The sequence below is a fragment of the Tetrao urogallus genome, assembly GCF_951394365.1.
Source record: "Tetrao urogallus genome assembly, chromosome: 2".
Classification (NCBI taxonomy): domain Eukaryota; kingdom Metazoa; phylum Chordata; class Aves; order Galliformes; family Phasianidae; genus Tetrao; species Tetrao urogallus.
The window spans coordinates 103,968,104-103,995,325 of record NC_136814.1 but is presented as its reverse complement, the minus strand read 5'-3'; the positions used below and the strand labels follow the sequence as shown (position 1 = coordinate 103,995,325).

General features: G+C 48.1%; 2 protein-coding genes across 2 annotated transcripts; one reads left to right on the top strand and one right to left on the bottom strand.

The window, feature by feature from the left end:
• Nucleotides 1–303: 303 nt before the first annotated feature.
• On the bottom strand, nt 304–7,939 carry CCDC25 (coiled-coil domain containing 25; the record flags this gene model as incomplete). Its single annotated transcript, XM_079550514.1, is given in 9 exon segments — nt 304–333; nt 1,518–1,563; nt 2,826–3,028; nt 4,132–4,235; nt 4,790–4,865; nt 5,715–5,766; nt 6,887–6,926; nt 7,725–7,815; nt 7,817–7,939. Coding segments are annotated over 9 exon segments (765 nt in total).
• Nucleotides 7,940–11,889: 3,950 nt separating this feature from the next.
• On the top strand, nt 11,890–25,994 carry ESCO2 (establishment of sister chromatid cohesion N-acetyltransferase 2; the record flags this gene model as incomplete). The annotated part of the gene is made up of 12 exons (XM_079550555.1): nt 11,890–11,978; nt 12,285–12,347; nt 14,889–15,822; nt 17,341–17,428; nt 18,468–18,525; nt 18,774–18,809; nt 20,886–21,006; nt 22,380–22,511; nt 22,980–23,069; nt 23,913–24,056; nt 24,483–24,664; nt 25,856–25,994. 12 exons carry the CDS (start codon nt 11,890–11,892, stop codon nt 25,992–25,994), a joined length of 2,076 nt encoding a protein of 691 aa, XP_079406681.1.
• Nucleotides 25,995–27,222: the final 1,228 nt, after the last annotated feature.

The following is a 27,222-nucleotide window of genomic DNA, read 5'->3' as shown; positions in this document are numbered from 1 at the left end:
ATTAAAAGCTACAGCAACTCCTTTCCTAGAATAAATAGCATCGTCTTTGTAGAACTGAAATTCAATTTTGCTTCCTTACACCTACGTCCCTGAAAAAAAGAGATGTATGTGCAGACAAAGAGATCTTCTCCATCCAGAAGTTGTCCGTGGCTCAGGGTTGGTCGGGACACCAGGAGAATCTACCAGCTTCTGAAGAAATGGAGTCAGAGTTCACTTATTTGGTTTGATTTTTTGGCATTCTTAGCAACGGTGACATTAAGACATCCCAAACCACCTTGGATTGAGAAAGGAGAGTGACTTTATTCACATAAAGTCATCGGAATCGTTGCCATCCTGTGGGAAGAAAGACGCATTAGGACCAGTGCAAAGTGGAAAATGGTGAAATGGTGTATTCAGCAGGATTTCACCATTGCCATTTATTCTGGCCTCCTGCCATCTCAGTAAAAACATCCTAGAATCCTCTGGAATGGGAACAGAACCGAGAGAAGCTCTGCATTGTGAAACACCCGCTGCTCTTTGCTGTCCCTGAAGCTGCAGCCCATCTGTTGTGATTTGGGAGGAACCAGAGATGGGGCTTTCACAAGCAGCCTCGGTGGGCCATCCCATGTCATGACCCAGCAGAAGGAAAGCAGCCTGGCACCAAGCAGGGCTCAGAAGCTGAGAGGAGGAACACCCCTGCTGCTGCATTTCCATCACTCCTCTCCCCAGCAGTGCGTCAGGAGGCACTCACATTTCAACACTTAATTCTCAGAGGGGATGTGCACGCTGGCCAGGAGGAAAATGAAGAGCTCATGAAAACCACAAACTCCTTTTAACAGTTTACAAAAGGCACATTTTCAACTGAGGGTCACTGAGATGAGCTCCAACATCTCCTTGCCCAAGACTTCACCAAGGGGAAGCTGTACACAAGCCAGACCTCAGGCAAAGCACAGACGCACCCAGTGCACGTCAGGACCTCTTCTCAACTTCAGCCCCAAGCCCTGCTGTGACCCACCTCCTCATTTCCCTTCTGTGCTCCTCCCAGTTGTTTACTTCCCTGTAAGCAAATCACTTCAAGCTTCCTCTCTGCCCCTCAGAACCTATATTCATCCCTGCCTGTACTATCATCCTTCATAGATACACCGTGCATTTTCTCCTTCCCTTGAAAAAAAAGATGGCAGGTGAAAATAATCTCTGCCACCCTCAGGATGACCTTTCTGCTCCCAAGCAAGGACAGTCAAGCCTGGAACCCCACTTATAGCTCTCCCTGCTCCTTCACTCAAGTGGAAATGGACTGGGAGGGTTCTGTACACATCACCAGCAGCACAGGCTCCATCTGGTAGACATCCAAGCATTAGGGCCTTCTCTGAAAGCCAAAGAAAGTGGCATTGTCCTTCAATGAGAAGGGGCAAAGGAGATGTGCACTGTCATGTAGGAGCCACTGAAACCAGACTGCAATGCGGAGCTGGACTGTCACAATCCTGCACTGAATTTCAGCTGCCTCTGAACAGTTTCTGTGGGCATTACTCAGCTCTCACCTGATTGGAGGACATATTCTCAGCCTTCATTAATGATGAGTAACTCCTGAAAGGGAAATGACATCATCTTACAAGATATGTTTTCAAAAACCACCAACACAGAGAGGCATTTTGATAAAATAGGATCAAGTAGCAAAAAAACCAATTCCTTTCTGAACTCAGGGTGATGCCAGGGAGGTTGTGGATGCTCCATCCCTGCAGGCATTCAAGGCCAGGCTGGATGTGGCTCTGGGAAGCCTGGTCTGCTGGTTGGTGACCCTGCACACAGCAGGGGGTTGGAACTGGATGAGCATCGTGGTCCTTTATAACCCAGGCCATTCTATGATTCTATGATCTAGTTTCTAGTTATCTTACACTCTTTAGCTATTTAAAACAACTGAAGAAAGCACAGGTGCTATGCAGACTCATCTCCACAGCCTCTGCAGCTTTGTTCAGAAGCTACCAGCTAGACAGCACCATGAGGCAGAAAATCCTTCATTCTGGGGGATGAAGGGGCAACTCTGGAGCAAGGCTTATCAGGAAGGCAGAGCCTTTTCTCAGCAGCACAGATATGCCTCCTGGTGCTGAGTTTGTTTTTCCAAAGCCCTCGTTATGACCTTTACACGTGTTGAGACCTTGAGTTTTTCAAATTCCAGTCTCCCTATCATTCACATATAAATACAACTTGCTACAATAAAGTATCTTGTGCTTTAAAGTAAGCCTCTGGCCAGCTGGCACGTCCAGATCTGTATGGGGCAGGCAGGAGGGAGGAATGAGCTCCCCCATGCTGCTGCAGGTTTGGTAGCTGAGGGACAGAAAGGTCAATATGACATTTTAAAGCACTGTTCTTCTTTCAGTGCTCAAAGGAGCATGCAATTGCCTACGGAGGAAAACTGAGGAATCACACGTTTCAGTAACAACGGTGATGCAACAGGAAGCTGAAGAAGTCTGCCTGTGGCTCAGTGCTTTCCAAGACTTACACAAAGCTGAAAGCTGGAACCCAATAGATTGCTCCCATCCCACAGAGACAAGTGGCTCCCCCAGTTTCTCCCAAGTGAGGGATAGATTTCAAAAGACACCGTCCTTTCTTTTCACAATGGTTTAACATCCAGGTTTATTTTAAGAAAAAAAAAAAAAAAGGGGGAAATGCATTTATTGTAAAGACAAAGGGAACCATTGGGCCATGCAGACATCTATACAAGAGCAGGTCAGCTGAGCACTGAGTAATGCGGCGCCAACCATTACACAGAAATTGCTGACCCATGACTCTCCCCTCGCGCTGATGAAAACCACAGAAGCTCAATACTGGCACTGCAATTTATGACTTACCTAAGTTCTTCCAGCTCTTTCTTCTTCTTCATCTCTTCCTTTTCCTTCCGCTTCATCTCCTGGATTTGGGCTTTCTTCTCATTCCTCTCCTCTCTGTCACGGGCCTCCTTTTCAGCAGCCAGGTCTGGGAAACGTTCCACTTTTGTCTTCTCTAATCGGTTCAGTATCTCGTTCACCTTCTTCTCCACTGTCAGCATTTTCACCTTTGGAGTGCAAAGAACTATGATCCTTATAAAAAAAATACTTTTATTTTGGCACTTTGTCTATGGAAAGAAAATGCCCTATTTCTACTTTACAAGTGGCTGAATTCCACAAAAACAGATGCGAAGGGAAATCACAGCCACTTTGTCCTATTCAGCCTGTTGTGTAACAGCACCAAAGGCCCACGACTAACAAGCACAAGTACTGCTGAGTACATAAGCGTGTCTAATTTGTTTTCTTAGCATATGCCTTAGCAAAGAAGCCAAAAAAAAAAAAAAACAAACCAAAAAAAAACCACCCCTGTTTCTGCTGATTCCTGAGGAGTTGTCACCAGCCCTCCACCAACCATTTGGGGAAGGGAAACTCACATGTTGCTAATTCTGTAGTTTTCAGTGTTTTCTGCATTTCCTGCCCTGGTATGGACCTGTTTTAGTCAAACAACTGCATCTCTAGGGAGCTTTCTATCCCAGCAGCCAAGCTGCATAACCACAGTTCATGCTTAACATCACCTGGGGACACAGCTCAGGCCTGGGAACAGCTCAGTGTGCTGGACTGACCCCACAACAAAGCTAAGCAGCTCTGCCTTATAACAGGTTTAACAAATTCAGAGTAGCACTGCAGTGAAACATTGCCCAAAGCAGAGACAGCAAAGTCATCACAGTAATGGAGGTCTCAGAGATGCCCCCAAGTCCTTCACTGCACAGCAAGCTCATCTGAGCCCTTCCAGCCATCTGATCACATTGGTGTTCGTAAGCTGATCCAAACTGACTGCTCGTACAGAGATGATTGCAGTGCAGATAAATTTGAGCCAATAGAACAGACATGTGATAGCATTCAGGTTTAGCAGAGACCGATCAGCTACACCGCACTGCTTTTTGCAAGCATCCCATCCAGGCTACACTCTGCCACAGGCTAACACCGAGCATGCATTCCCAGCTGATGGCAAGGTAAGCCTAAACATGCCCCAAGGATCTCTCTCAAGCTTCAGGAATTAGATGATTCCTTTCCTTTAGGGTAAATGCTGAAGATAACCCATCCAGCTGCTAACTGGAAATGTGATGGTGTGTCACCAGGTGACCCTTGCTGGCTTGCAGCAAACACTTACATCCTTCTGCCTATGAAACCCAATCTGCCCCACATCCATGTCTGCAGTCTTCTTCAGGTTGGTCCATGGTGTGTACACCACGTTGACGTTGTTCATCTTGCAACCTGGGGAGCAGAGGAGAAAGGATGGAAACATTTTTATTCTCTCCCAGCTGAAAGACTTCTGTGCAAACGCAAACTCCGACAGTTATTCTTGTCACCAGCATTACTAACGGGGCAAGAAAGAAGAAAAAGGAGAACTCCTTCCAGTGTTACAGTGAAACAAAAGCCACCACAACATCAATTTCTGCAGTAACACGAGCGCTGCAAGCAGTGCTAACCAACTCCAGATGGAGGCTGTCTTTGCCAGAAGAGCGACTGCTATGGAAGGGGGCCCCAAGGTGGTGTGAGGGAAGAGCCTGCAAGGACTCTCTGGCTCAGGCAGCAGCGTGGAGGCACAAACAGGAATTTCAGAGATTTAAAACTCCTCCTTCTGAAAGCCTAACAAGCAGCCTCGGCAGCTGTAAGTGACATCTGCTTCCCATAAGACCAGCAGGCACCGACTTAACAGAGAACAGAGCAGCAGCTTTCACAGATGCTTGTTCACACACATGCTCGTGTGGAGCAGAAACACCCACAACAAACACCTTGCACCCAGCCCCAATGGGAAACAGACCCACCTTGGATGCTGTTAGCCTTCACCAGGTGGGCACAGTCTATCAGAACTTCTTTAGGAATGTCATCCACTGTCTGCCCCTGTGACAGAGCACACAGCATCAGCCGTGCAAGTGAGAAGGGGCTGTAGGGACTGAGGAGCACACAAAAGAGCACACCACAGCCAGGAGCAGGACACGATGCCCTGCAAACACTCCCCACACCTTCTCCTCTTGACATTTTACTAGATCTTTCACAGCATTTGTAAGGAGAGAAACAAGTGATGTGCACTCTGGTTTTCTCCCTCAGACACACGCTCAATGCCAGGTCAGAAACCATTTGTTCTGCTGGGCCACATGAACCTTCCCTCTCCTTCCACCATTATTTGGTGATGGAAGCTGTAATTCAGCCTCCTCACAGAGGTGGATATCTGCAGAAGGCTGTGGGGCGACCACATTGCAGCCTTTCAGTACCTAAAGGGAGCCTACAAACAGGAGGGGAATCAGCTCTTTGAAAGGGTTGATAACAGCAGGACAAGGGGAAATGGTTTGAAGTTGAGGGAGGGAAGATTGAGGTTGGATGTCAGGGGGAAGTTCTTTACAGAGAGAGTGGTGAGGTGCTGGAACAGCTGCCCAGAGAGGCTGTGGATGCCCCGTCCATCCCTGGAGGTGTTCAAGGCCAGGTTGGATGGGGCCCTGGGCAGCCTGGGCTGCTATGAAATGTGGAGGTTGGTGGCCCTGCCTGTGGCAGGGGGTTGGAGCTTCATGATCCTTGAGGTCCCTTCCAACCCAGACCATTCTATGACTCTGTACCCTTCAGGAGCCTGTGAACTTCAGTGTTCATGTGAGTTCAGCTGGTCCCATCCACAGGGCCCACAGCAGGCTGGGACTGCATAATTCTATGCAGGTGAATGCCATTTAGGGCTTTTGTAAAGACACATCACAGGTTTACCTTGTGCAACCGAAGATACACATGTGCAGAAGAGAGCTTATCCACATGAAACCTACAGAATAAAAAAAAAAAATGACATGTTTAGCAGGAGGTAAGAGATGGCAATCATCTGTTCTGAAAAAAGATTACTTCCTATTGATAGAGCAGCTTCTCTAGGGACAAGTCTACAAAAATGTTCAGGATGCACGTGTGCAAACAAGATAGATTCATTTGAGTGCTTTTATCACAACCACATATTTTTCTCTTAGACCCCCCCCTTTAGATCCTGAGAGAGCCCCACCTCTTTTAGTCTGTCCATCTCACAGGTGAGATGTTCCTTCCCCTGGATAACTGTTGTGGCCCTGCTCTGGACACACAGATCCACGTCTCTCCTGACTTCACATCACGTGATGCTGCTACACCAACGTGTTACTCAACCAAAGCAAAATCTTTTTTACACTCAGTTTGTTGCTGACAACGTACAGAGCTTGTCGGCTACCATGCTGTCAGTACAGGGCGCAGGCACAAGCAGGAGTCTGAATCAGCCAGCAGAGATGCCACCCACTGCTGCTGCCAAGAGTGGGAACTCCCCTGATCTTGCTTTTCTTTTCTGATGAGATCTTGTGAGCCAAAACCAACCCAGGCTAGATGGAGTGCTTCCTCTCACCAGCCTGACCGCAGCCCTGTGGGTGTGCTGAAAGCTGACACAGCTTTTAGTTGAGGGGAATAAAAAAAGTCAAAAGTCTCCTGCTCACAGACCCAAACTCCACGGCTGCTGTACAGGACAGGACAGCAGAAATCCACAGTGTACACAGGGGTGACACTAAGCACGTGCAGAGGAAAAGATACTTGGGAAGAAGATAACATTCTGTAGGCACAGCATTCACTGTGGCTCAGGAGGCTTCTGGCTGCATTCTCCAAATCCCCAGAAACCACACCCCAGGAGTCAAATCCTTCCAATGGACAAAGCAGGGGAGATGTAAGAAAATGAATTCAAAACAGCATCTGAGCATCTGCACCTGGAGCTGCTAAAATCCATCTCCACCTTGGGAATGCATTTAAGCTGCTCAGTGGTTTGGGAGAAAGCAGACTTTGCAGTGCCTGTGGCAGCACAAGGGCTGGGATTTGAATTGCAGCAGCACCAAGAGAGGCAGTGTGCTTTATGAAGGTGTGCACAGAGCTGCAGGACTTACCAGATATCTTCAGGCCAGCCATACTTTATTAGATCTTCATCTGCAAGAAGAAAAATGGCATTAAGCAAAGCACAGGACCTCCAATCACACTGCCTGCTGTGATTGCTGATCTGACCAGAGCAAAAATCAACCTCTATTGATCAGCCAGAGCATGGGGATCAAGCAGAGGCAGAGAGGGTTTAGTGCACCCAGCTGCATGCAGCTATGCCAGGAACCAGTATGCTGAGAACACACAGTGTGTGTGAGAAGTGAGACTGAGGATCCCGTTTCCATGCCTTTCTCTCCTCCTGTCACACGTGGACAGTTTTATGTGAACATTTGTTTCTCCAAATATCAGTCTAAAAAGGAGACTTTCAGGCAAAGAGACAGCCCAGCACTTTGCATGGTGTGCACCATGGCTTCACATTGCCTCCTGATGTGGAAAAAGGAGATGCAGCAGAAGCAGAACCTTCACCTTGAGGGGAAGAACAGGCACAGGGAGCCTCTGGGCCACCAATGTTCAGTGGGGAGAGGAATAATAGAGGGAGCAGGGAAGGGGGAGGCTGACTTGAAGGATGTCATCAGACACGATCTGAAAAGGCTGCTGCCTCGGCTCATTTTTTCAGCTAGTTTAGTTTTCAGTTGTTTTGAAGCCAGTCATTGTATCTAAAGTTCATCCATCCAAGCTACAAGCAGCACAGTGGATTTCAGAGGATTAACTCGGAATGATTTGCACGGTTTCAAGCACATCAAATTAACAAATGAAGAGACATCCTTTCAAAATAACCTTGGGCACCCACAGGCCTAACCCCAGGCAAGCTGCCTCACCCATCAGCATACTCACTTTCAGCATACTTACTTTCATACTTGTCTTTTCCCATGTAAATGGTGTAAACGGTGGGAACAACTGAGGAACAGAAAGAGGAAAATAAATCAAAAGGGCTTTGGACAAACCGTGCTAGGACTGAGCCATGCATTGGCCATGGGAAAAGAAATTACACTGAAAATTGTTTCATGCATCCCACTTCCCTCCTCTAGGCTGCACGACTGTTTTGCAGCTCCTCCAGACCTCATCCCACACGCTTCAGAGATCTTTGGGGGCTCTTTCCAGTAGTTTCCACTGAAGATTATCCAACATAGAACAGCTGTCGGGCAAAACACCCTCAGCACCCATGTGGTTTGGATTATCCAATTACACAGATATAATCTGTCCAATTAAGCACGCAGGCTCTGAGCCAGGAATGCCAACGCTGTGTTTACAGTCTGCTGTTAACTCTCTGTGTGGTCAAGCAAAACAAACTCACTTCCCCAAAGCAGCAGCACAACGCTCACCTCCCTGGGGGAGCTGAGAGGATTAAGATCTGCAAGACAGCTGAAAGCCTGCAGCTAGCCAAACACCAGCCAGACTCGTTTTGTCTATCTGCATCCCTTCAGGGCACTTTGAGCAATGATGTTCTCTTCTTCAGGGTTCATTCCATAATGCAGGAAAGCCATTTTCAGTTCTGGCAAACCTGGATGGACAGCCAGCACAGAAGAGAGATGGAGGCTGCAGTAAGAGGGTGCCACAGCCAAGGAAGTCCTGCTGCAGCCTGCTTCAAAAACGCTCTGGCATTGTATATGGCAGCAGGGAAATCCCAATTCCATGGTGACTGAAACCTGTCTACCAGTGTCACAGTTCTAGCTTCTACACTGAAATTTGGCTTTCACCAATAAGGACCTACTTCAACACATAGGACTGCTGAGAGCAGACTGTCAGCTTCATGCCATTGCAATGCTTTTCAAAGGAAACCTATTGCTATTTACATAACGTTTGGCAATAAGGCAACAGGAAATAGAATCATTTCATATATTTGCATTTCCATATTGGTGAGAGTTAAAGATTGGAAAAAAAAAAATCTACCTTGAACACACAGGAAGAGGAGTGCAGAGAATGAGAGATCATCATGAACAGAGACACTGCACAGAAACATAAAATTATATGCTGAGATATGATTTCATGAAAATGAAGCCCATGCTGAAAAGAGTGGGAGAGCACTACCTTAACCTTAGCAGGTCAATGCTTCCAGCCCATATCATTTAGAAACATAGAATCAATTGAACTGGAAGCGACCTTTAAAGGACATCTAATCCAACCCTTCTGCAATGAAATGGGGCATTCACAGCTCAGTAGGATGTTCAGAGCCCTGTCCAGCCTGACCACGTGTGTCTTCGAGAATGAGGCATCCACCACCTCTCTGGGCAACCCATTTCAGTGTTTCACAACCCTTACTGAAAGATAAAAAAAAAACAATTTTCCTTATATCCAGGCTATATCTCCTCTCTTTTAGTTTGAAATTATTTCTCCTTGTCCTATCACAACAGACCCTGCCTGTCCCCTTCTTTCCTGTAGCTCCCCTTTACACACTGACAGGCTGCTCACAGGTTACCCACCAGCCTTCTCTTCTCCATGCTGCACAGCCCCAGCTCTCTCAGCCTCTCCTCACAGGAGAGCTGTTCCATCCCTGGGATCATCCTTGTAGCCCTCCTCTGGATGCATTCCAACAATTCCATGTCTCTCCTGTACTGAGGACTCCCAGCACTGCAGCTGAGGTCACACAGCACAAAGCAGAAGGGGAGGATCCCTTCCATGACCCTGCTGGCCAAGCTGCTTTAGGTGCAGTTGGCTTTCTGAGCTGTGTGGGCAATTAAACTCAGTGTACACATCAACTATAGTGCAACGCAGCTTAAACAAGCTACAGTGGCATTCCCACTGTGTCCTCTTCTATGACTAAAACACATCAGAAATCTTCAACTTACTACACGAGATGGTTTACACCATCAGCAGGTTTAACTGTGATGCACTATGGCAGCTCAGCCATTCCCAGTGCCATCCAACGCTGCTGTGCCCTCTACCCATTAAACCATGTCCCCTAGTGCCACACTGCCATGGTTCTGGAACACCTCCAGGGATGTTGACCCCACCACCTCCCTGGGCAGCTGTGCCACTGCAGCACTGCGCTTTCTGAGAAGATTTTTTTCCTCATATCAAACCTGAGCCTCTCCAGGTTACATCTAGGGCTACAATCTCTTGCCCTATTAATGGGATCCTCGGTGCAGATTGATGGGAGGGCTGCTGGAAGCACTGCTGAGCATTGCCTGAGGGAAATGGCATTCCTGAGCTTCTCTAGAAGGAAGTTCACCTCCAGAACTGAGGCAGATAATGCTATAAGAACAGAATCACAGAATAAGAATCACAGAATCACCAAGGTTGGAAAAGACCTACAAGATCATCCAGTCCAACCATCCACCTGTCACCAGCAGTTCTCACTAAACCATGTCCCTCAACACAACATCCAGACGTTCCTTGAACACCCCCAGGCTTGGTGACTCCACCACCTCCCTGGGCAGCCCATTCCAGTGCCTGACCACTCTTTCAGAGAAGTAGTATTTCCTAACATCCAGCCTAAATCTCCCCTGGTTTGGCAGCTTGAAGCCATTCCCTCTAGTTCTATCACTAGTCACACGAGAGAAGAAGCCGACCCCCAGCTCACTACAACCTCCCTTCAGGTAGTTATAGAGAGCAATAAGGTCTCCCCTGAGCCTCCTCTTCTCCAGACTGAACAATCCGGGCTCCTTCATCCACACCTCATAAGGCCTGTGCTCCAGACCTCTCACCAGTCTTGTCACCCTTCTCTGAACCTGCTCCAAGGCCTCAATGTCTTGCTTGCAGTGAGGGGCCCAAAACCGGACACAGTACTGGAGGTGCAGCCTCACCAGAGCTGAGTACAGGAGGACAATCACTGCCCTGTTCCTGCTGGCAGCACCTTTTCTGATGCAAGCAAGGATGCCATAGGCCTTCCTAGGCACACTGCTGGCTCACGTTCAGCTGAGCATCAATCAATACCCCCAGGTCCATTTCCTCTACACAGTCTTCCAGCCACTCTGCCCCAAGCCTGTAAACTTATAGGGATGCAGTAAAATCCACACACGGACAACACACTGCGGTTATACGTTGCTGTGAGGATCTGGGGCACACACAAAAAAAGATCCTTTCAGTGTTTAAAAAACCCAAACATTTCAGTACTTAGGCGGGAAAACTTCGGTGCGATATGAGGAGGAAAAGCCCATGCTGAGGCTTCCACGGGGAACACCACATTGAAGAAGGTCAAGGAGCCCCACCGCCGTGCAGGGAACGCACCATTCCCACAGTGACCCGCAAGGAGAGGCCTGATACCACATCCCCCCCTACTACAGACTCACCGCTGGAGGTGAAGTAGAACACCATAGCGGCGGCGCGGCCCACCCAGACCCGCCCGGGCTCCTCACGGTACCGCGGCCCGCTCCTGGCTACGGAGGCCGGAAGGGAGCAGTGCGCATGCGCACTAGGAGCCGCGCATGCGTTATATGTCATAAACATGCGCCGAGTCTCCCGGATGTGAAAGGAGGGGCGTTATGCGCATGCGTAGATGCTCAGAAGTGATTGGGCAAGATAATTTGGGCCTACGCTAGTCGCCGCAGTAGTGCTTGTACGTCGCTTCACGCATGCGCAGACCTTCCCCACCGCTCTGTACCAGGTGTTCGTTCGCGGTTGCATTTTCTCCCGGTCTGAGGGGAGGCGGACTCGGGTCTCGGACCGGAGCGTTTTGTTTTGCTTTATATTTCTTGAGTGTGTGGACCACTGCGTCACGGAGGGCTCTCCACAGTCCGGTCCTGTCAGCTCTCTCTACTTAAATCCTTGTAAATTCCTCTAGATTGAACGCCTAAGTCGAACTCCGAGATACGAGATCTGTGGCAGGGCGCGGCACTGCTTGGGCAAAGCGCTTCCCAAGCTTCCGAGTCTCAGCGTGCATTACGAACTACATTTCCTAGCGTGCCTCGCGCACCGCCCCCCCCCCCAGAGGCGGCTCTGTTCTCGCGAGGCATGCTGGGAGTTGGAGTTTCCGCCGGGGGGGGGGACAACCATCTAATTGGCTGAAATGTGAGTGGCGGGCCGCAGTCAGACCAATGGCCCTGCGAGATGTGCTGAGCGGCAAGGCTCTCGGCCAATGAGAAGCGGATGGGCGGCCTGGCGGGTGAACGCGCGCGGGTTGGAAGGCGCGGGACCGTTGGTGGCCGTGATGGAGGCGGCGCTGAGGTGAGGGGGAGTGCGGCCGGCGTGTGCGGGGCCTAAGGGGTCTGGAGTCGTCCTGAGAGGGGCTGAGGGTCTGTTCCCTTCTTTCTTATCGCCCTTCTTTGGGTATCGGAAGGGTCTGGTTAGGACTCGAAGCAGAAATCTTCTCTGTGCTGTTATTTACTCTCAGTTAAAACATTATTCCGATTCCTGCCCTGTCTGAAAACCGCTTTTATTAATCGTTATTGCCAGTTCCCAACTTCTCTTCCTTCGTTAACTGAAAGCTGTAACTAAAATCGATTTCACCTGATTCACAATGCCTTCCTGCAGGTGCTCGGCTGGTGACATGGCAGCTGCGAGCTCACAGAAGAGGAGCCAGAGCCCTACTCAGACGTATGTTAACTACGTACAAACCTCTTTTTTTTAATGTTTCCTTGAACGTAAATTCGTAGAGTCACAGCATGGTTGGGTTGGAAGGGATCTTACACACCCCTGCTGCCATGGGCTGGGTGCCCCCCATCAGCTCAGGCTGCCCAGGGCCCATCTGGGCCCATGCTGCCTCTGGGTAGCAATGCCAGGGTATCACTGCCATCTGAATAAAGAATTTCCTCTTTATATCTAATCTGAATTAGTTTAAGGCCATTCCCCTTTGTCCTATTGATAGTGGACTGTGCAAAACATCAGTCCTCATCCTGCTTGTAGGCTCCCCTCAGCTACTGGAAGGCCTTAATGAGGTCTCCCCAGAGTCTTCTCTTGTCCAAGCTGAACAAGCCCAACTCCATCAATCTGTCCTTATAGGAGAGGTGCTCCAGCCCTCCAATCATCTTCATGGCCCACCTCTCAACCTGCTCCAACAGCTCTGCATCGTTCCAGTGCAGGCCTGGGCACAGTATTCAAGCTGCAGTCTCGCAAGGATAGAATAGAGGTGGACAGTCACCTCCCTATCTCTGCTGGCACCCTTCTGTTGATGCAGCCCCGGCCTTCCAAGCTGCAGGAGCACACTGCTGGCTCATGTCCTGCTTTTCATCCATCAGAACCGCCAAGTCCTTCTCAGGACTGCTCTCAGTGAGTTCTCTGTAGATGAAAAAAACATGGAGGTACAGGTGGATGGCAGCTGGCCATGAGGCAGCACTGTGCCCTTGCAGCTCAGAAAGCAAACTGTATCCTGGACTGCACCAAAAGCAGTGTGGCCAGTAGGGTCAGGGAGGGGATCCTGCCCCTCTGCTTTGTGCTGTGTGACTTCAGCTGCAGTGCTGGGAGTCCTCAGTACAGGAGAGACATGGAGTTGTTGGAGTGCATCCAGAGGAGGGCTACAAGAATGATCCCAGGGATGGAACAGCTCTCCTGTGAGGAGAGGCTGAGAGAGCTGGGGCTGTGCAGCATGGAGAAGAGAAGGCTGGTGGGTAACCTGTGAGCAGCCTGTCAGTGTGTAAAGGGGAGCTACAGGAAAGAAGGGGACAGGCAGGGTCTGTTGTGATAGGACGAGGAGAAATAATTTCAAACTAAAAGAGAGGAGATATAGCCTGGATATAAGGAAGATTGTATTTTTTTTTATCTTTCAGTAAGGGTTGTGAAGCACTGAAATGGGTTGCCTAGAGAGGTGGTGGCTGCCCTGTCCCTGCAGACAGCCAAGGTCAGGCTGGACAGAACTGTGAGCACCTGATGGATCTGTAGCTGTCCCTGTTCACTGCAGGAGACTTGGACCAGGTGGCCTTTAAAGGTTCCTTCCAACTCAAACGATTCTGTGACATATCTGGGGTTGCCCCAACCCAAATCCAGCTTCTCATATTTCAAATTCTTGAAAATTTTATCATGAAGAGGAAATAAGGTAGTTTTGAAATGCTCTGGAATTAGTCGATATTTATGACTTAATAGCATTTTATATTGTTCTGAGAGCTTTCAACTGATATGTAGGGAAGCTGAAACTGATCTTCCATCTAAAGCACAATCAGTGCAGAACTAGAAACAAGAAAAAGGTGTCACAGTAAGCTGGTGCTTTGCAGAGCCACGTTGGTGGTTGCATTGCTGTGTGCCAGAGCTATTACTGCTTTTTAATAAGCGTATCTTATTTTGGCAGTCACCTTTGTCAAATGTGTGACATTCACACACAACCCTAATGAGGTCCCAAAACCAATGGAAACCTAAAAAAAAAATGATGGCTTAGGAACCTAAGAAATAAAACTCTGATGTTTACATTTATTTGTGATAGAGTTTCAGTCTTTTCCAGTTTGTAAAAGCGTGCAAATGATCATAGAAGCACGGGCTGTCTGGAGCTGGCTGGCAGTGCTGGACCTGCTGCACCCCAGGGGCACTTTTAGTCCCCAGGAGTTCCTTTCTTACATATATCTTACAAGTATATCTGTTCCCACTAATGTAGCCACTGGCTGTGGACACAAAGCTGAGCTTACATCCCACAGAACAGGCTGGTCCTCTCCCTTTGTTACTTTGTCACGGCAGAACAGATTTCTCTCATGCTCCTCTTGTCCTTCACCCACAAAAATATTTCGGGGAGGAGACCAGGGTGAAGTTTTTCTTCTGAATTGGACGGACAAATTCCTGAGATAGTGAGATTTTTTTCCTCACTAAATATTTACAGCAAGCAAATATGTTACAGCTGAATGTGTCCTTTGTGTAAAGTGGATCCCCTTTGGGCCCTTGGTGCAGCGCCGACAGAGTTTTAGCCTCTGAAATACATCGGTGTGAGAATTCAGTGCATGCCTTTCAGAACCTGCTGTGAAATACTGTGGGGTTTTTGCTTCCCCCCCTTTGAAAGCAGAAAACAAAATGGCTGTTGACAGCCTTGGGTCTGTGTTTGTTAAAGGGCATCTAGTGGTGCAGGCAGCTAGGCTGAGTGGACTTGGAGCATGACTTAAGCACAAGAATACCTGAAAAGCTGCCAATACGTGACATTTTGCTTTGTTGTTGTTTTCATAGTGCCTTCGAGACTCCTGTGAAAAGAAGGGTGCTGGATTTTGCTGAAAGCCTCAAGAAATCAAGAGCTCGCTGGTTTTCTTCTCAGATCAAATGGTCACCTGGCTCCAGCGATGAGGAAAGTGGAGCTGTTTCTGTGAAGCCAGCACCACTGAGGAGGTTGGATGTGTCCCCACTGCAGGCTGCCAGCATCCCCACTGCTGCACGCACGGAGTTTTCCTCCGAGTTATCCCCTAAGCCTGCTGCCTCATACCAGCCCATCGTGCCCGTGATGTCTTTTTATAGCAAGGAAAAGCAATACCTTACTATTCTAGAGAGGAAACAGCTGAGTGAGAACGGAGCTTTTGGGGACAGGGGCAGTTGTAAGAGTCCCCTGGCTGCCAGCAGGACTGAGAAAGTTAATGTGAATGTCAGCAGGAACACGAATTCGAAGCCAGCCAGGCCTGCAGCTGGTTCCAAGCATGGCAAAACTGCCCCCAAAGCCCTTAAGAAGCTGAAAGCAGATGCACCCCCTAAAAAACCTAGTGTGGGGAAAGAGAATACTCCTTGTCTAATTAAGAAGAAGATGGATTCACCCTTCAGAGTCCTCAGCATGACAGTGAAACCAGCTCTGAGGCTTCAGTCGGGAGCAGCATTCTTTTCTGCCAGCAAGAAGTCGCACTCTAAGAAACCACCCTTAGACCTTAAGCCTCTCCAGACTCCCCCCAGGTCTCATTCAGCTGATGCCAACAAAAGCCTCGAGGCAGACAGTGCACAGAGAAGTACTTCTGTGCCTCAGAAGAGAGAAAACAACAACAGAGAGAACTTTCCGAGTTGTGTAAATCAAGAGAGAAATACTGCACACGAAGGAAAGGCGTCTCTGCAGCAAAGTGCAGGCAGCACTGTTGTTGCTTCTCATCCTCCTGAGACTGCAGAGTGCAGCCATGCAGGGAGCACGGTGAGTAGAGGTGCCAGCAGGGTTCAGGTGACATGAACTGAGTTTGCTAGATCTCACGCATGCTCTGGTTACTCAGCCCAGATGTTCATTTAGATTTGACTTAAAAAGAACCTGTGCAGGTTTGTTTGTATTTATAATGTATTATGAAGGCATAAAGCAGTGGTAAAACTCCAGTTTGTTGTCATCCCTGTGTGCTGCAGTGAAATACTCTATTTAGGGTGGCTGAGAGGAAAGCTGCCTGTGCAGTGTTTGTGCTGACAGCAATCTGAGTCATCGTGATAGAATCATAGGAAGGCCTGGGTTGCAAAGGCCCACAGTGCTCATCCAGTTCCAACCCCCTGCTGTGTGCAGGTCACCAACCAGCAGACCAGGCTGCCCAGAGCCACATCCAGCCTGGCCTTGAATGCCTGCAGGGATGGGGCATCCACAGCCTCCTTGGGCAACCTGTTCCAGTGCCTCACCACCCTCTGGGGGAAAAACTTCCTCCTCAGATCCGACCTAAACCTCCCGTGTCTCAGTTTAAAACCATTCCCCCTTGTTATTTCTGCGTGTGTGTGGTGAGGAGCAAAGCTGACAAAGAACTACACAGGTGTTAGGTGGGAAAGGTAAGGGTAGCAGTGGAATGCAGTAAATATGAAATCAGAGCAGGGAGTCACAGAGCTCCATTACACTTAGTGTCACATCTGTGTTGCTGTGTTCTGGCATCTAAAATGCGTGGAGGTGGGAAAGGCTGCTGGGGTTCTACTGCAGTGTTTAATAGCAGGCACCAGAAGGAAGCAGAGAACAAGATGGGAAGCTGTTTTTATAGAGCTAATGTGCTTTATTGAACCAATGCATGATTATAAAGAACAGTTTATTGCCTGCTTTGTTCACCTGCACTGTATTTATTAGTGTGTCTCTCACACACCAATCTTAATTGTCAATATGTCTTTACTAGCTAGCACTACTAAAACACAAATGTTAGCTTGCACAATCCAATCTTGCACACGCAGTTAATATATAACTTTCTAAAGCATTTCACACTGCTGTGATTGCATTTTTTAATGGGTGAGCTGTTTCTCAGAGGTTAATCAGAAGTACGTAGCATTGGAAAAAGAAACTTGGTGACTTTGTTATTGCAAAATGAGCACAGGGAGAGTTTGGCCTTGATCTGGTTTCACATTGTGCAGTCTGGTGACCCTGAGGAGATGGGGAGTAACATAGTCATGTTATGACAAGGGCAGAGCTGGAGGCAGCAGTTGGTTTGGCAGACTTTGATTTTAATAGAATGCTTGCAGGAGGCTTCCAAAAACTGTTAAGACACATAGATATAAGCAGAAAGTGAAGCTGAGTCCCAGGCATGCTAAGCTGATGGTACAAAGAAGAAAACAAAGCACAAAACAAATGCAGTGATGAGTGAATCTGTATACAACATCAATTAATGCTTCTTCAGGAAGGGAGCCTGCACTGTGTGTGGTTCTGTAACTGCTATGTGAGAGCTGTGGAGTTTTTGCCCTAAAAGATTGTCTTAATTTACAGGATGGTGGTGAGATTAGTTCTTCCACAACATGCCAGTCAGATGATTGCATTCCTTCCAGCCAATCTCCACACGAAGGGAGTAAGAAGGGTAAGTTGAATTCTGTGCATCTCAGTCTTCTCGTGCACTCAGTGTGCACAGTACACAGGCACTGCATCTGGGAGATGCTTCTGCTTTCAAGGAGGTGGTAACTCAAGGGTTTGATAGCAGCTGCTGCCCAGAGAGTCGACCCCTCTCACTACTTTTGCCCCTGCTTATTGTTAAGTGGAGCAGTTTCCCTTCTATCCTTACTTAGGAGTATGTTTTTCCAACCCTTTTCAATGCAAGAATGCTTTTTAATTTCAATTCTTACATGTGCCTGTCTGCTAGCTGAATATCCACAAGGCTGTATGCATGAAGTTTGTGCCCGATGGTGACCTAGAAAACTCCCCTCTGCACTTCTTTAGGCAGTGAATTACTGCCAATAGTGGTTTGAATGGGATTTAACTGAGTGTTCTTCTTCTGAAGTGTGCAAGTTGGAGTGTCCTTTGTATCTTAATGATGCGAATGATCTGCTCACAAGTTGTTCTTTCCTAGTTTGTCACCTGGATTTCACATTTCCTCACCAAGCAGCAGGCACTGCCAAGTCTTCCTCTTGCTCTTATTGAATGCTTTCTTGGCCCTCTAAGATCTCACATTTCTAACAAGTCTGCGGCTTTATATCATTTACTGGAGCCTTCCTTACCTCTTCTGATAATAACAAGAGCCATTTTATTGTGTCCTGTTCCTAGAAACAACATGTTTGTCTTCTCATTGTGTTCTTTGGAGGCTGTCAGTGCTGCTTTTCTGCCTGTGCACTTCCTCATGTTTCTGTAATTGCTGAGGAGTCTCCATCCTTCAGCAAATGCAGTCAAAAATCGTGAAAGCAGCAAACAGTTGAGCACTTGAATTATTTATGCTTGATGGAAAACACTCCTAAGCAATAATTCACTTAGACTTACTGTGATCTATGCTGCATTATCCTAAAACTTGCAGATTGTGTGCTGTAACTTACGGTAAGACTTCCCACCTTCTTCTGTTTCCATGTATCAACGTGTTCTGTGACTGAAAAATGGCTGTAAGCCACTATAATGTCACTTCTCTTTTCCAGCATCTTCGAATGCCCTTGTCTACCCCATATTCAGTGGGCCCCCTACCAGCAAGAAGAGGTATGTTCATCTTTGCAGTCTATCAGGAGTGTCATATTGACAGAATAATTGTTAAAATATGCATGTAATCATTCTAAAAGCCCAAGTTCAGCCTTCTGTCTTGGTGCAGGGCAACAAGAGAGGTAATCCTTGTTGGCTCTGGGAAGCAGCTGCTTCAGAAGTGAACCTGTCGTTAGCTGCTTCTCTCAGGTGCTTGTGGCTGATAAGTTTCATGCAGCAGCACTCAAACTTCTGCCCTTTTGATCCAGGTGCAAAAGACAAGACAGAAGTTGTAACAGAGATGGGTGAGGATTAATTAACAGAAGCCTCTGCTTCTCTTCTCCTTTCCCACCTGAGTGGATCTTTCAGAATTGTACTTGGCTGTGTTTCATGTTTAGTGGGATGTAGATAGAGCACGAGCATGTGAGGTTTGCTTTTGGATTCTGTAAGATGCATGATCTCCTTGCTAAATGACTTCCAGCCTCCGTGCTTCTCTCTGTACTGCTAAGGTGCTGATGTTTGTGCTTCTGATTAGCTTATTTCCTTAATTAATTTCTGCCCTACTCCAAGACTTCCAATGGAAAAAGATTTCCCATGCAAGAAAAGCTGCTGGTCCCCCTCCCACACTGAATCAACTCCTCGATATGTTTTGTTAACAGTCAAAACATTCTGAGCCTAGTTTATTGTGGACATTAACACACACACAGCCCCCAGTGCTTGAAATCATTTCAAATTGAGCCAAAACAAACCTTCCAAAACTTGTTGAGCTATGGTAGTCCTTTGCCACAGAGGAGTGTTGAAAGCGAGATCTGATTGCAATATTTGCTTTGCTTCCTCATGTGGCTTTTCACATACCTTCCGTGGTGCAAGTGGAACCCTGGAATATGTGCAAAGCCTGGTGTTTGTGATTAGCTGCGCATCAGCCTTGGATCTGCTGTTGTCTCTTGGGAAGCTGATGAACACAAGCTTTTCCTATGTGAAGTTTCTGCTTTGGAAGTTCTCCTTAGCAGCCGAATCTATAAAATGGTTGGGTGTATCTCTGAGTTCCGTGTTCACTGCATGACACTAAGAGTTTCCCACTTGGAGATTGCTTAAGAAACTCCATGCTGTGGAAGTCTGAAGGAAAACTGTGCAGTTAATAACAAGTTGCAGTGGGTCTCAGCTAAAGTTTCTCCGTCTAGATCAAAACCCATAGGTAATTGGAGATCAATCTTTTTTTCTCCTTGAGAGGGAAGCGTTGCTGATGCTGCGTGTGATTCGTAGTCAGCTTTCTTCAGCACAGGAATACCTGAAGCTGTGTAAGATAATCTCAGATGACGATGCCACTCCTGCTGAGATGGCAGAAGAGGACCCTCGTCCTTGCTTTGTGTCACAGTGTGCCCAAATCCAGCTTGGATCAGGTGTCCTGAGCTGCACACACTGAGCCCTCACACCAGGGCTCACTGAGTTGTGCATTGAGACATGAGTTCCCTCTGCCAGCTGCACTTATAATCACAGGTGTTCGGGGCTGCATCCCTTCTGCTCATCACCCTGAGCCCTGCTGGGGATGTTACAAACCCACCAAGCTCCGCAGGGCAGCCTGGTGCTCTGCACTCACATCTTTGGCATGGAGTTTCTGATTCAGCATTGTTCTGCTGCTGAAGTGCTGAGTTCACCATCCAAGGGCTTGGTGACAGTGCTCAGCTGCTGCAGCCCTCTGCCAGGACTGTGGGTTTGGTGTGCTTTGCCCCAGAGAAGGAGGTACAGTTTTGGAGACTTGGAGTGTGGCAGTGAACTCTTCCTCCACGGCTGCATTAAGGAGGGCTTCTCTTCAAGCATGATTTTAAAAGCATGATTTCAGCCATAAGTTTATGTATCAACTTAATAGGAATATATCAAAGGGACTCTTTAGGGGATGTTTTGTTTCTTTGGATCCTGGACTTGGTGAAGTTTCCAGCACTGAGCAGCTTGCTGAGCCTGTGTGGGACTGCCTAGCTCCAAGTAAGCCATGGTTTGAGGCTGGAGCACTGGGCTTGGGCATGTATTTCTTCACCTCCAGTTCTCATGCTGCATGGACCTGGCCCTGTCTCCTCTGTTGTATCCCTCTGGCTGGGACTGCTGAGTTCCAGCTAGTGGCAGTGTCCCAGTCTCCTGGAGATAGGATGGCTGTGCAAGTGAGAGAGTGCTTAATCATGGGCTTGGTAGCTGTGCAGTTCCTGTTCTGCCTTGAGCCCTCCTCACTCTCCAAAGAGCAGCTGGCAGCACAGCTGTCAGCAACCTTTGCTGTATCTCAGTTTTGGGGTGTTCTCTTATAAAAGTCACAACCTTGCCCTGGGTGTCTGATGTGTGAAGCTAACCTTTGTGTGAGTGACCAACTGACATCTTTCTGAAATGATTTTCAGGGCACTGGATGAACTGAGTTCTCCATTTGGATCCAGTCCACCTGCAAAAATGCCTCACGGTGTGCAGAAAAGCAAGAAAGCGAGAGAACTCTGCAAGCAGTCCAACGATCAGATGATCATTGTAAGGATGCTGGGTCCTTGGGGTGGCTCGTGGCACAGTGACAAGGAAATAAGACATGTCTTGAGGCTAAGCAATAAGCAGATTTCCTTACATGTAAGCCTCAAACAAACCACACTGTGACAACTGTAGCAGCAAATGGCAGTCAAGGCAGCGTGGAAATGTGTAAGCAGGGGCTGTGAACACAGAGCTGTGAAGCACATCTGCCTTCCTGCTGCTGCTGCCCTTCAGGGTGAAGCACTGATCTGATTGCTGGGTGGTTACACAGAAGAGAGAAACCCAGATGAGAGCAGCAGTACGAAGACAGCTGCAGCATTTACCCTGCACTGGTTGTTCTGAGTGTGGCTGACTTGTGGGCCACAAGCTCCAGCCCAGCCAGTGTACAGCTCTGCTTGGGGCCATGATGGAGAGGGGGTGGATAGCAGGTGCTGAGGGACAAGGGCAGCCTGTACTGAGAGGGCACAGGGAAGGGCAAACAGCCTGTGCAGGAAAATAGAACAAGTTCTAAACAAATGGGCCTTCAGTTCTTGTCACCACTTAGACATCAACTTGCTGTTTATAGAATCAAAGAATGGGTCGAAAAGGACCTCAAAGATTGATACTAGTTGATTGATCATCTAATTGAAACTAGGTGATCATTATAGTCCTTTTCAACCTTGGCCATTCTATGATCTAGTTCCAACCCCCTGCTGTGTGCAGGTCACCAACCAGCAGCCCAGGCTGCCCAGAGCCACATCCAGCCTGGCCTTGAATGCCTGCAGGGATGGGGCATCCACAGCCTCCTTGGGCAACCTGTTCCAGTGCCTCACCACCCTCTGAATGAAAAACTTCCTCCTAACATCCAACCTAAACCTCCTGTCTCAGTTTAAAACCATTCCCCCTTGTCCTATCAGTATCTACCCTTGTAATCTGCCATTCTCCCTCCTGTTTATATGGTCCCTTCAGGTATTGAAAGTTCTTGCACAGCTGACATGCAGTTCCTTCTCCCTGTGTCCTGACAGAGCTATGAAAAAAGTTTTTTTTATTATTATTTTTTTTTATTTTAGGTGACTGGCAAAAAAGGGCTGTATGGTTTTCCTTTGGTTTTGTGGTGTTCTTGTACATTGTTTGCTCAGCATGTTGCTGACCCATCTGTTTCAAGGCTTGTTCCAAATAATGCATTCTTTGTATAACAACTTTATGCTAGGTAGTCTTGAATATTCTACAAATAAGCAAAAGCTCACGCTCCTCCTCAAAAATCCAAATGTAATCAAAATATTTTAATCTTTGATTATTGTTGCTATAACAAATTCTTAACCTCATTCCTTTAAACTATATGTGGTTTCGACCTTCAGAGCACGTGTCATTCATGCTTAACTAGCTCTGTTTCTCGCTAGGATGCAGGACAGAAGCATTTTGGTACCGTTGCCTGCAAGTCATGTGGCATGATCTACACAGCTGCCAGCCCTGAGGACGAAGCCCAACACATCCAGTACCACGAGAGATTCCTCGAGTGCCTCAGATATGTGGTAAGGCCTCAGCTGCATTCACATCTCTTATGGACACAGGGGAATCCTAGAATGTTGGAAGGGAGCTTAAAGATCGTTTAGTTCCAACCTCTGGTTGCCCCCCACCAGCCCAGCCTGCCCAGGGCCCACCCATGGCCTTGTGCATCTCCAGGGATGGGGCACCCACAGCTCTTTGGGCTGCTGTGCCCGGGCCTCACTGCCCTCTGAGTAAAGAGGAAGCAGCACATATCATCCAGGTATTAAGTTGAGACAGCTGCAGGCTGTTTTGTCAGCCAGATGGGAGGTTAAAGTGTAAGTAGCGTGCAGTGCCAGCAACTGTGTTCATCAGTTTGATGAATGTGATTTGACTTTATTCCTGAAAGCTGAGGTGGTTCAAATTACAGCTACATCTGCCAGAGTCTTCACTGAATCACTTCCTCTCTTGCTAAACCACTGACTTGTTTTTTTTTCTCCCCCTCTCTGTGGCAGTGTTGGAAGAAAGAACGGGTTGTGGCAGAGTTCTGGGATGGGAAAATCGTATTGATTCTTCCAGATGACCCAAAATACGCAGTCAAGAAGGTACATGTTTGTTTATTTTGGGGTTTGTATTGTAGATTCGTTTTTTCATGGCTCAGATCCCTGAATGCCTCAGTTCACACAGTCATACATCGCTTGGAATGCAGAAGGCCTACAGGAGGGCAGAGCAGGGTCACTGTATCACATAATGGCTGCTTTGGAAGGGACCTTACAGACCCACGCCCTGCCGTTGGCTGGGTGCCCCCAGCAGCTCAGGCTGTGCAGAGCCCATCTGTGGCCTTGGGCACCTCTAAGGATGGGGCACACAGCTTCCATTGTCGTGGCAGCTTGCATTTCTACAGTGCAGGCTGCTGTGGTCGCTCATCCTGACTCTGCTCTCCATGCTGATGGTCTGGTTCTTAAACATTCAATACAACGTGTTGAAGGATTCAGGTGAGAGGTGGGTGTGCTCTGAGGGAGATACAGAGATGAGAATGCTAGTGAGAGCCTGTTCTTTTTTTTTGTCTTTTTAATATAACAAAACAAAAAAATCCTGCCAGATTAGCTGTGTGTACAGTGAGAGCCACCAGTGTCAGGTAAAGCTGCAGAGTGCTTCAGGGCTGCTTCATGAAGCCTGGCTTTGTGTAAGCATGGGATTATTTGGGGGAAATGAGTTTCATAGAATCATAGAATGGCCTGGATTGAAAAGGACCACAATACTCATCCAGTTCCAACCCCCTGCTGTGTGCAGGGTCGCCAACCAGCAGACCAGGCTGCCCAGAGCCACATCCAGCCTGGCCTTGAATGCCTGCAGGGATGGGGCATCCACAGCCTCCTTTCATTCCTGACAGGTTCATGCTGAGCTGAAGAATGCTGGTACCTAATGCACCCCTCCTTTTGTTTCAGGCAGAAGACGTGCGAGAGATTGTAGATAATGAGCTGGGCTTCAAGCAAGTTGCCTTGAGTTGCCCAGCCAAGACTAAAACCTACTTGTTTGTGTCCAATGAGAAGATGATTGTTGGGTGCCTGGTGGCTGAATCAATTAAGCAGGTGTGTGTTAATTGTGTGAGGAGAGGGGGAAACTGCAGGCTGGTAACTGGAGCTCTTGGTGTGTTTTGGAAATGTTAACTTTCAAAGGAGGAGGAAGGGTAAAATTAAGAAGAGGAAGAGTAAAATTAAAGAAAAGCTTGTGCTTTTGTCAGCTGGTGATGTTGCTAGCAGGAGTTGGGTTTGCACAGCTGGTGCTTGAGCAAGCTTGCACATGGTTTAGGAGCTGGTCTGCCCTGTAACATCATAGAATGGCTGGGGTTGAAAAGGACCACAGTGATCATGTGGTCTCAACACCCCTGCTGTGTGCAGGGTCGCCAACCAGCAGAGCGGGCTGCCAGTAAAAGGCAGCAGGAAGTTCAGCTGGCATTACTTGGTGGCTCTGTGTCCCTGAGAGGAACAGCTCAATGCTTCCACTCATCTCTGCAGGCTTTCCGGGTGCTGTGTGAGCCCAGCACGACTCAGAGCCCTGGGCAGGATGTCCTGCAGCAGCAGCGGGCATGGCGCTGCTCCACGGAGCCGGAGCCTGCAGTGTGTGGGGTCAGCAGGATCTGGGTGTTCGGCCTCGCACGCAGGAGGGGCATCGCACGGCGCCTGGTGGACGTGGTCAGGTATGGAGCTGAGGCGGGGTGGGAACTGGGAGAGGGAGGAAGGGATTGCAGAGAATCATGAGAAGCTTTGTCCTGCGGTTAGTTTGGCCCTGAGGAGGCTGAGAAGAGGCCTCGTGGCGGCCTGCAGCTTCCTCCAACGATAGGATCCAAAGGAACGGCGTAGAGCTGCATCAGGGGAGGGTGAGGTGGGGGCTAGGGAAAGGTTCTGCCCCAGAGAGCAGTGGGCATGGAGCAGCTCCCCAGGGCAGTGGGCACAGCCCCAGTTTTGGAGCTCAGGGTGTGCTGGGACACCACCCTCAGCCACGGGGTTTGGGTGTGGAGCCAGAGGTTGGACCCAGTGATCCTTGGGAGTCCCTTCCAACTCAGGGTATTCTGTGGTTCGTTCATGTGTACAGACACATCTGCAATCCCATCTTCATGGTGGAGGGCTACTGAGTGGGCAGGTACTCTGTTATGTAGTACTTAAATGATGTGTATCTGAAATCACAAAGGTGAGCCGAGCTGTTATGGCTGAGTATAACTGGAACACACAGCTACAAGGACTGGAATTTCCAAGGGAAACTCTGCTTGTTAGGAAAGAGTCCAAACACCAAGTCTTTTCCAGGCAGGAAATTCTGAACTTTTCAAGTGTGTTTGGTTCAAGAGAAACATGGAGGAGGACTTGAAGGAAAAAAAAAAAAGTAAAACAACAAGGAAGCATCCCCTCAATCTGTTCCTAGGGTCTGCCTCCAGGCTCAGCTTGGCCCATGAGCCTGTAGTAATATGTAAGCATTAATACATAATATATACACACTGTATGCATAATATAAATGTGCACAGGATGGATATGCATACATCTCTATTCATACATACATAAATATATCAACCTACTCCACTATAGTTTGAGTTCAGCATTCTGAAAGTCCATCACTCGGTGCTCATTTCCCACTCCCTCTGTGGGCAGTGCTGCCCTGAGCCATGGGGACCTCAGTGGTCTGGATTCAGTATAATGGTCTCCTGGTTCCTAATTAAACCACGCTCCAGGAGGGCAAAGTGGCATCAGCACTGTCCTCTGCTGTTTGAAAGCAGAGCTTCATAAGGGGGGGGGGTCTCCCACCCTATTTTGGTTCTGTATCAGCTCCCTGCAGAGAGGGGCTGGGGTGATACTCCCCTGGCTCACAGCGTGGCTCTGACAGCTCTCTTCTCCCCCAGGAGCACATTCATGTATGGCAGCTACCTGAGCACTGAGGAAATTGCCTTCTCTGACCCCACACCAGATGGCAAACAGTTTGCAACCAAATACTGCCAAACACCCACCTTCCTCGTCTACAACTTTGTTTATGGCAACTGACTGGACTTGATTACCACTAGCTGTGAGTAGCTCCAATCATTTACCATGACTGTGTTGCTTTTAAAGTAACGCTTTAATGTTAGGGCCTGGTGAACTCTGGCTTCCTGCTGAGCACTCGTTTTTCCTGCACTTGTGGGAAGCCAACACCTTCTGTACACTGGTGGTGGATGCTGTGAACGCAAGGAAGCTTGCTTGGATTGCAGATAATTTTCTTTCTAAATCGAGGTTTTATTACAAATAACTTTATTTCTTTAAGAGTTTGAATTAATATAAAGCTGATCGTTTCTCCCCCTGGATGTGTGGGTGTTTGAACTCTCCATGCATGTGCTGGAGAACATCCTGGGGGTTGGGAGGGTTTGATGTGCACTGTTGTGAGAAAGCTGCTTGAAACTATCTGCTGAACGTGCAGGAGCTGAATGTAAAGGGCTGGGGCAGAGGCAGTGGTGGGAAAGCTGTCCCTAAATTTGTGCATACAGAAGCGTGACAACAAGAACACGGGGCAGGGTTTCCCTCAGCCTCCAGTGCACAAAGTTTGGGAACCTTTGAAGTGTTGTGCTGCAGAGATTGCTTGTTCAATAAACTGTTCAAAATGCTGCTGCTTGAGCTCATTTCTGTGCACAGAGGGGTATGGAAACAAAATGCTCCTAGTTTACAGTTTGGAGGAGGAGGAAGCAGTAGCTTCCAACTGCCAAGAGCTGCATGTGGGAGCAGGACCAGCTGTGGTACAGCTGCCACCTCCAGTTAGGTGCAGGTATTTCCTAAACATGTCATGTTTTGGGTTTTTTTTTCTTTGCCTCTCCCAACATTCTTTTACCCATAGAGGATTCTGTGCAGCAACTTGTCATATCAGGAAACCTTTTCATCAGGCTGCAGCTTGTTTGTAGCCCCGCTGTTAGCTGGGAGTGCTGACCACCACCACCCTGCAGCACCTGGCATGGACACCCACACCCTCAACTCACAGCCTCTGCAGAAAGAATATCACTTCCACACCAAGGTAAAGAAGAAAGTATATTTGATACCTGTTACAAAAACACCAACTGAAGAAGATTGAATCAACACAAACATAGAAAAGATTTTTAAACTGCTAACAGCAATTAAGAACACGGAGCTTATCGCAAACTAAAGTGCAGGCTGGAGAGGATTGCTCTAGAACTAGCAATCCCTGCTCTCCAGTGCTAAGATGGGTCATCATTTAACACGTTTAGGCTCTGTTTTTAAGCACAGAGCA